Here is a 10,360-nt window from a genome sequence, read left to right on the forward strand (position 1 = left end):
AGAGATGCATTTTTTTTTCCTTTTTGTCTTTTTTACTGGCCGGTAACAGGATCGCAACCCTTGGTGTCACGCCCGTACCCGGGACCGGCAACGGGATCGGCAATGGGATCGCAACCCTCAGTGTTGCGCCCACTCCACGCTCAGCCAGTGAGCGGGAACCGGTCACCACATGGGATCCAAACCCTCGGCGGGAGCCCGGGACCGGCAACGGGATCGGCAACGGGATCGGCAACGGGATCGCAACCCTCAGTGTTGCGCCCACTCCACACTCAGCCAGTGAGCGGGAACCAGTCACCACATGGGATCCAAACCCTCGGCGGGAGCGCCGCCGTGCTCCCAAGCGGCGCACTCTCCAGTGCGCCACCAGGCTGGCCCAAGAGATGCATTTTTAAATGCTAAAAGAAAAGAACTGTCAACTCGAAATTCTATATTTGGAGAAAATACTCTTCAGGAATTAGTATGAAATAAAGACAGTCTCAGATGGAGAAAAACTAAGAGAATTTGCTGCCAGTAAATTTGCTAAAAGAAAAAAAGGAGTGGAGGGGGGGCTGGCCAGTTAGCTCAGTTGGTTAGAGTAAGGTGCTGATAATACCAAGGTGCAGGGCTCAATCCCTGTACTGGCCAGCTGCCCAAAAAGAAAAAAGCAAAGCAAAGCTAAACAAACTTTTGCAATTGGAAGGGAAATGATACCAGAAGGAAACCTGGAACATCAGTAATGAAAAAAGAATAACAGAAGTAGTAACTATCTGTGTAAATATAATACTATTCATCTCCTCTTGAGTTTCTTAAAATAGGCTTGATGATTGAAAGTAAAACATATTGCATTGTCTGGTGGGTCTTTAATGCCTGTGTACATGAGACAATGTTAAGATGGGGAGGGACAGTAAAAGGCCTGGATGGTGGTTAAGTTTTCTACATGCCACTTGAAATAGTAAAATATTAGGTCTAAGTAGACTGTGAAAAGTTAAATATATATATTATAATTATACAAAGAGAAAATTTATAGTAAAAAACACAATAGCTAAATTAAAATGTAATACTAAAAATGTTCAAATTACACAAAAGGAAGGAAAGAGGAAGAAGAGAGTTAAGAAACAGAGCAGAATTAATAAAATGGTGCATCTAAATCCAAATATATTAACAATTTTATGAAATGTAAGTGGTGTAAATACACCATTAAGTGTAAAAACACCATTAAGACAGATTTTCAAAATAGACTTAAAAACCCTTCCCAACTATATCCTATCTATAAGAAATTCAGTCAAATATAATACAGGTAGACTCAAAGCATAAGGTTTGAAAAAAGATACACTATGCAAACACTAATCAAAAGAAAGCTGAAACAGTTATACGACTATCAGATAAAGGAATAAAGAAGGACATTATATAATGATAAAAAGGTCAATTCACCAAGAAGACATAACATCCTAAATGTACCTGCAAAATACACGAAGCAAAAATGGACAGAAATGAAAACTGTAGACAAATCTACAATTACAATTGGAGACTTCAACACTTCTCTCTTGGTAATAGAACAAGTAGACAGAAAAATCAGCAACAATACAGAAGAACTGAACAATACTATCAACAAACTAAATCTGACATTTATAAAACAATCCACCCACCAAAAGCAAAATATACATTCTTTCAGGTACACACAGAACATTTACCTAGACAGACCATATCTTGGCTCTAAAATAAACCTTAACAAATGTAAAAGAATTGAAACAATACAAAATAAGTTCTCTGACCATAAGAGAATTAGATAAGAAATCAACAACAGAAAGACGTAAGAAAATCTCCAGCCCTTGGAAATTAACTGATATACTTATAAATAAATAATCCACAAGTCAAAGAGGAAGTCTTAAGAAAAATTAGAAAATAATTTGAGCTGAATGAAAATGAAAATGCAACATAATAAAATTTGTGGGATGCAGCTAAAGTAAGGTAGAGGGAAATTTACAGCATTAAAATGCTAATATTAAAAAAGAAGAAATGTCTCAAATCCTAAGCTTTTACCTTAAGGGTCTAGAAAAAGAAAAGCAAAATAAAATCCAAAGCAAGCAGAAGGAAAGAAATAATAAAGATAAAGCAGAAGTCAATAAAACTGAAAAGAGAAAAACAATAAAGGAAAAAAAATCCATGAAACCAAAAGCAATTTTTTGGAAAAATCAACAAATCTACATACCCTCTTCAGAAACCTTAAAAGGAGGAAATAATTCCCAACTCATTTTATGAGACCAGCATTACAAAAAAAACAAACCAAACAAAAAAACCTAGGTAGAGCCCGAGAATATTTATTTCTCAAAAGTTTGAGGGCCTCCAGGATCTAGGACTGGGACTCTGAAGATAGCCTCATGGCACGGGCCTAATGCAGAGCCCTGGTCCTACTGTGACAGATAATGACTAGGGCTATGCTGAGTGCAACTGAGCTCAGTGCTTGTTTATACAGACACTCGTCAACTTACAATGGGGATGCACCTGCTGATAAACCTACTGTAAGCTGAGAACATTGTTAAGTCGAAAATATATCTACTACACCTAACCTACCAAACATTATACCTTAGCTTAGCCTACCTTAAATGTGCTCAGAACACTTACATTCGTCTACAGCTGGGCAAAATCATCTAACACAAAGCTTATTTTATAATACAGTGTTGAATACCTCATGTAGTTTATTGAATACTGGACTGAAAGTAAAAAACAGAATGGCTGCATAGGTATTCGAAGAACAGTTTCTACTAACTGCTTATTGATTTCACACCATCATAATTATAAGTAGAACCATCATAAGTCAGGGACCGTAACTGTGATTCTCTGATCAGACTGGAGGGCAGCCATGTGTCACACTAATTGCAAGTAAGTGTCATTACCAACTACTTTTGCCTCAAGAACACTCGGCATCCAGGAAAGACAACATGAGAGCTGAAAGTCAAGCATGATGCCAGGCGTCAGATTTTAAAGGCCCATGCAAGAAGCTGCAGAGCTCGGTGGTGAAAAGTTTGACGTTGGAGCTGGGAGACCTGGGTCAAGTCCTGGCACTGCTATTTACTGGGGGCTGTGCCCCTGTTTAGGGTTTAATTTCTCTGAGCTTCAGGGTCCTCTCCCTGAAGAAGAGTAACATCCACCCCTGCGTGGGGAAGCAAAGCTTGTATATAAGGTGCCGGCATTAACAGACCATCTACTAATCCGGGCTGTGATTTCATGAGAACGTGCTTTACACTTAGAGCTGGTTAAGTATTTGCTGAACTAACAGTGACATAACCAAACCAATGCTGCCAAAGTCCATGAACGTTCAGTTAAAACTTTAGAGCTAAGATGCTTACACTATACTTAAACTACTTAAAAATTAAACTACTTCAAAACCAGCTCACTAAATTAAGAAGTAGAAGCAGGATAAAACAGCATCAGGCTGAAACAGCTGGTCATTGTCACTCCATGGCAAACTGCATGAGCCACATAAGAAAACTAATCTTAGGTCATAAGAAAGATTTTCAGGATTTTATTCTGAACTTAACCCACTTTCTGACTTTCCCTATGACACTAACCCCTTTATCAAAGCCTCATATCTATTAAGCATGTCTTGTATTTGATCTAGGTACTGTAACTAGATCAAAACCCCGTAACTAGCATGACCTTCTTTGATTCTTAATCTTTTGCAATTCTGTCCTGTCTTCTACAGCGGCAAAACACAACATCCTCCATAGAGGCTTCAGGGAGCTCTTCTGGCACACTGCCTCCACTGGGGCAGGGTCCTGCTCACACAGCCCCAGACCCCCAGACTCCCAAGAAGTGGAGAATGTGTCTTCCCTAGCCCCCTGGCCACACTGCCCACTGAACACAGTTTACAGTTCTGTCCCACCAACAGCTCCTCCATCAGTGGTGAAATATGACTATAATTCAAGTTCACAGAGAAGGTGAAGAAAAGGATCCAAGGACACACTGATAACAAAACAGAAAGCCTCGGCCGGGTGGTCCCTTCTCCCCTCTGCTCTTAGCAGCCACTGGCACCTTATTTTCACAGGCTCCCTTAGCTCAAAGGCTTTGAGTTCGACTGTGTGTAGAAACTACCTGGGGAATGAGCAAAGAAAGGCAGCCTCCTGGCCCCTCTCACAGATTCAGATGCAACAGGGTGGGCTGAGCTCAGGAGGCTACTTTTCTTTAATATGCCCTCCCTCAAATACATGCTGAACTTCAAATGTGAGTGGTTTAATAACTTTTTGGGAAACATAATAAAAACAAGAGGACAGAGCACAGAGGAACAACAAAGCATAAAGTAACACGCAAGAGAAAGAAGACGGAGCTGCCAAGGGAGCATCACATGGGACCACCATGGCCGTGGGCCCCAGAGGGATGGTGCTGCACGGGGGCTGAGACACCAAGGCCCTGGTTCCAAGAACTACGCAAAAAGGGAGGACAAGCAACATGAAGGTGACGCCAAGGACTCTTGCACCCTCTGGAACGTGATGGGGCCCCATTCCCATGTCCCACGACTGAGCTTTACTTACAATCCAGTCGATTCAAGAAGCAAATTCAAGGACTATGGAGACTCATTAACAAAGACCATTAAACAAAAAACAAAACACTCGAATTATGTTACATTTTTAAAGAAGTCTAAATCCATACCCATTGAGCAGTCCCACTAAGCTCCAAAGCAGGGAAAGAGGAGGGGGTCGGGAGCAGGCAGACTCTCCTGCTGCCCGCGCATCACCCCTTCCAGACATGCACGACGGGTTGCTGCTGGCTGGTCTGTCTCCAGAGCTATTGGCCAGAGACTGTTCTAGGCTTGCACCCGAGTGTTGGAGTCCTATTGCCAATTGTCAGATTCTAAAAATTTGGTCTGTGAAGGGTAACTAATTTCAGTAGGACTCTAGTAGGAGATCCAGGAAGAGCACTCAGATCTCCTTCCCTTCATTTAATAAGAATTCCCTGTGCAAACTACATTTCTGTATATTCTTGAAACCATAATTAAGCTCAAATTACTTTGAGTAATCACAATCTGTTGCCTCAAAACAGCAATTAAATATCACACCACACTCAATTTCCTAACACATTTTGGAATTCTCTAATACACAGATAAAATAATTTAGAGGTAACAGATACCTGGTCAAATAGGTAGACTGTGACATCATCAAAAAATGTTACTGCCTTCTTTTCTTTCTTCCAGTCATCAGGTAGCTGATCAATGGCCACGGCTGCAGATGGTTTCAACAAACTCCGCAAGTTTCTCCCATCCTCGGCATTGCTGAGGATCACAGGCACGGGGTGCTCAGTTTCATCTTCTGACTCGGAGCTGAGGCTGTGCAGGTTGAAGGCCCGCAGGTCTTCATCAGAGTCGTCACTGTTTTCGTCTTCTTCGTCCGCATCAATGCCATCCTCAGAGAGATCGAGCATCCCGGACACACTGAGTTTCCCCAGGTATTTCCCTTCAATATCTGGCTCCTTCAACTTAGGGCCCTCGGAGTGTCCAGATAAGGACTTATCCACTGTAGAATTTGCATACACAAGGAGTTCATTAGTGTTGGTTCCAGTCGAAGTGAGGGTGCAGGGGCAATCTTCTTGTGTCGTGAAGTCATCACCACCGCTAAGTTCAGAATTCAGCAGACTCAAGGAGGGACTGCCAGCCTCATCCTCTGTAGGATGCATCTGTTTGGAAACATCACCTTGTGCTGGCTCCAATGTTTCTCTTAATTCCAGGTGACTGGGATTTTGCAAAGCGTACAGACAACTTTGATCTGGGTGTCCCTTTTGGTTTTCCAGGCAACTATCCTTGGCACCAGGGCTTTGTTCTGGAATGACTGGCTTGGGCAAAGCCTGACCCTGTTCCAACACCAAGGCCAATGTGGAGGTTCCTGGGACCTCCTCAAACTTTTTATCAGGCTCAGAGTCATTGTCAGAGAAGTACGCAGAGTCTCGATATGAACTTTGGAAGCCAGGTGCAAAAGTCTGTGAGGTGGCTTCTGTACCTCGGTGACCATCGCCTACATCTGAGATGATGATGACCGGGTTGGAGGGCAAACTGCTACGACCACCATCAGCCACTGCAGCTGAGTCTGAGTCTGAGGTGCCTTCGGGGGCAGGGTGCAAAGTCCACTCAGGAGACTCCAAGTTTTCTGTTTCGTAGCCACTGTCTGCCGGCTTATCAGGGGGCACGAGTTTCTGAGGAGCACGGGAGCCTAAAGAATCCAGTAAGACTGCATGGACATCCACTGAATCCAGAGAGTCTGGGGTTTCCACTGATTGTTCTGAGGTTGGAATAGGTGTTGACAAGCTGTCTTCTAAGAGGCTGTCTTGACTGGTGGAGTCTGAGGAAAGGGCAGACACCAAGCCTGCTTCCTTTGTAGCATCTTTATAATTGAGCTGATTTAAAGTCTCCACAGCTTCCAAGTCTTTCTCCAGCAAACTATTACTATGATGGTCTTCTGAAAATGGTTTATTTTGTAAGTTCTGTCTCAGTTCTGGGGGACTACTCCCTATACTCACCCTACTAGCAAGAATATCATCAACAAGAACAGAGTCACTTTTGGTTAGTCTCAAAGTCTCCTCACTTTGGAGAGTCAAGTCCTGGGACCCACGCCCAACGCCGTGGGTTTTGGCATCAGTCAAGAGAATTTCAACGGGGACAGTCACAGAGTCTGGATTCATGTCCAGGCAGAGAGAGTCCTCAGGGACACTGACATCTAAACTCATGGGTTTTGTTTCTCCTGGCTTCAGGAATGAATCTAGAGGTACACTAGGAAGTGTTTCTTCTGTTTCCAGTGAGGTAGGAGGTACCTGCACTTCTGGGGACGACTGCAATGAGGTGCTCAAGGAGTTGCCCTTGAGCGTGACGCCTATATCTTTACCTTTTGGGCTTATGTTTTCTTGTAACAAAGAAAAGCCTGATTTATTTTCAGTTAACTTAAGCTTGGTATCTAAAGAGTTACTATGTGAAGTCTCTAACATTGTTTCAGTGTAGCCAGCATTCTTAAGTTCTGTTTCAAGATCATTTATATGTTCTTTGCTAGACAACGAATCTTTTAATAAGTTCTTCTCTTGAAGAAATAAAAAGTTTTCTGACAATTCTTGAACATCCAATGGATGGAAATTATCTTGGTGCATATGATTTTCTGATAAGCAAAGAGGGTCACAGTCAAAAAGCTTATGGGGCTTTTCCTTCTCAATGTGGCAAGTTATTGTTGACTCTTTGGGGTCATCCAAACTTGGGTTTAAAGTAGTTGGCTTAAAGTCAGCTTGAACTCCATTGAGTTCCATTAAGTCAAATATTTTTTGGTGACTGGGCAAATCCTCCGATTTGTCAAGGTCATTAAATATATTATTGAAAGGGCTCTCGGTGCCACCAGTCACATGTAAGTCCTCAGGTAAGCTAGAATCTTTGGGGTCTGCACTGCTTTGAAAGAAATCCTCATCTGTACTAGATTCCTCAAATTCCAGGTTCTTGTGAGCCGAAAACCGGGTTGCCTCAGCACCTATCCTGTCTGGATTATCCATTTCAGTCGTGAGCAATGCGGGTGGGTAATCAAGCTCTAAGTTGCTACCACTTTTTTCTTCTAATTGGATATAATAGTCACTTCCAACAGAAAGGTTGTGGGCATCAAAGACAGGAACCACTCCAGGGGCCCTAAGGGGGACCTCCTGGCCACTGTCATCCTGTTTTCCAGGCCCGGGATCTGAAAGGGAACTCTCAAAAACTTCAACGGGAAAGAAGATGCTTGTGTAGGACAAGGCTTCCTCTGGGTGGCCCCGACTGCGCTCGTCAAAATGGTCATGCTTTGCAGCCTCCCAGACATATTCAAAGCTCAGGCCCTGGCTCGTTTCGGTCACAGTGAGGACTTCCTCCAGTTCACGACCAAGCCGATCTCTGGTAAAATGGTCGAGAATCGGGAATGCGGCATTGTTGGAAGTGTCTCTGTTGTTGGTATTTGGTTTAAGAGCATTCCACTGTTGTTCAAAGTCGACTTCCGAGTCCCGCTGGCTCTGCATGCGCAGGTAAGTCAGCAGTCTGTGCACATCTTCGGCTGCTGGTCTCTTGTCAGGTGACAGCCAACAGAGGTGTAAAACTTCATACCTGAGCAGCACATGAGAGGTAATTACTGGGATGATAATAAATCACTCTAAAGTAAGAAAAGACTTTACAAGGACCCCAAAGCCAACCCAGCACCCTAAGGGTTTCTACACCTAATCACTGCCAATCACATTAAGGAGTTCAGTTCATGGTGAGATCATAGTGAAAGAGGAAATGAAGAAAAATATAACATCGGCCCTCTAATTTTTTGTGTTTTCAGGATGTTTCACAGTAGTCTAACTGCAGTTCATTTGTCCTGTCATTTTTTCTTCTGGTGTTTATCCAATGACTCATCCACTGAATTTAGAAACAGTTTTAATATGTTCTTCTCTTAAAACAGCTGCCAGAGGTATTCCTTTTAGTAAAGGAGGCACTTGTCCTAGATTTTTAGATTTACTCATATTATTTTGTGAGAATTCACAAAAATGCTGCTATAACTAATATCTAACTATTTTCCTGATAACAAGTAACTACAGTCTTCTGTAGCACATGGTTTCTTGTGATCACAACGTGAGTTGAAGATGGAAGGAAAAGGGCAGAGAATGCAGTGCAAAGGAGGAGGCAGCCTGGAGNTTTTCTCATGTATTAGATATCACTTATCTAAATTTATAGCCTCGTTTTAAAACAATTCTACAACAGGAAACTCCCTTAATATTGGCTTTTCTAATTAGCTCAGACTTATTTTTTTCTTATTGCACATAATATATAAATTCCTGCTTGTTGTAAACATTTTTCAAAAATGACATTAATACTGAACGTATGAACTAACACCCATGGAAATATGATTTCCTTGTCTTTTGAAGATAACAAAACAGCATGAAGTTACCAACCATCTATCAGAATAAGGCTGCTCCAGCAGGGGCTTAGGGAGTTTTGTGTCTCTCTCTCTAATGACATGATTGAGAACGTCTAAGTTGGAAAGGTTTGAATAGGGCTGAGCAGCATTATTGAAAAGCTCCCAAAGTGTCACACCCAGGGACCTGTGGAAAAGAGAAAATGCTTATTTCCTTCTTCCTTTAGATGTCAGATTTTTAACACCCACATTTTTATTTGTACAGTCATTTTAAGGACAAAGTATCTACTAAAAAGGTTATGAATAAAAAGACAGTTTTTTTAACATGATAAAATTAGCTCTCAAACCCATAATCAACATCACAATGAATAGCAAAAAGAGACATTTCCATTAAAATGAGGACAACAAGCCTGGCTCCTCACATTTACTACTGAACAGTATTCTAGAAGTTTTGGCCAATACCAAAAAACATGAAACAGAGATAATAGGCATAATTACGGGGATGAGGTAATAAGACTGTCAACTTTATTTATTTATTTATTTATTTANACAGTAGTCTAACTGCAGTTCATTTGTCCTGTCATTTTTTCTTCTGGTGTTTATCCAATGATTCATCCACTGAATTTAGAAACAGTTTTAATATGTTCTCTTAAAACAGCTGCCACAGGTATTCCTTTTAGTAAAGGAGGCACTTGTCCTAGATTTTTAGATTTACTCACATTATTTTGTGAGAATTCACAAAAATGCTGCTGTAACTAATATCTAACTATTTTCCTGATAACAAGTAACTACAGTCTTCTGTAGCACATGGTTTCTTGTGATCACAACATGAGTTGAAGATGGAAGGAAAAGGGCAGAGAATGCAGTGCAAAGGAGGAGGCAGCCTGGAGCTGGGTCTTCCTAGGGTCGGCTGAATATGGCAGCATCTTAAACTACAGCCATAAGCAGGAGGGAAGACAAAGACAGCTTCGACGTATCAAATATACAGAGTATATGTCAAGTTATTCTGCGTGAAGAGTTCTAGCAACTTGGGGAGCTGAGGAGCACCTAAACACACTGGTGCCAGGCTTCCAAGGCCAGCTGGGCAGATGGTGGTAGAGACAGTGGTCTGAAGAGAGGGGAACGTGATCCTAACTGGAAAGTGTAAGAACTGTTCCAAAGACTCTCATAAAAAGGAAATTTGTTTTGCAAATGTCAATATGCATTATACAAATTAGTTTCCATTACCAATTTGAACATTATAATTTTTATCTATCCATATGTTTTCTCATGTATTAGATATCACTTATCTAAATTTATAGCCTCGTTTTAAAACAATTCTACTACAGGAAACTCCCTTAATATTGGCTTTTCTAATTAGCTCAGACTTATTTTTTTCTTATTGCACATAATATATAATTCCTGCTTGTTGTAAACATTTTTCAAAAATGACATTAATACGGAACGTATGAACTAACACCCATGGAAATATGATTTCCTTGTCTTTTGAAGATAACAAAACA

The 10,360-nt window shown here is 41.4% G+C and overlaps 1 protein-coding gene across 1 annotated transcript in view; it reads right to left on the minus strand.

Moving 5' to 3' along the window:
* The window catches only part of LMTK2 (lemur tyrosine kinase 2), an 87,375-nt gene that overhangs the window by 4,520 nt on the left and 72,495 nt on the right, over nucleotides 1–10,360 (minus strand). Inside the window, exons 10-11 of the mRNA XM_008570062.1 lie at nucleotides 8,896–9,045; nucleotides 5,104–8,068 (exon numbers count right to left, since the gene is read on the minus strand). Of these exons, the coding sequence (XP_008568284.1) occupies nucleotides 5,104–8,068; nucleotides 8,896–9,045 (3,115 nt within the window). The remainder of the gene's footprint in view (nucleotides 1–5,103; nucleotides 8,069–8,895; nucleotides 9,046–10,360) is intronic.

This window comes from Galeopterus variegatus, unplaced genomic scaffold (genome assembly GCF_000696425.1).
Source record: "Galeopterus variegatus unplaced genomic scaffold, G_variegatus-3.0.2 Scaffold566, whole genome shotgun sequence".
Lineage (NCBI taxonomy): Eukaryota > Metazoa > Chordata > Mammalia > Dermoptera > Cynocephalidae > Galeopterus > Galeopterus variegatus.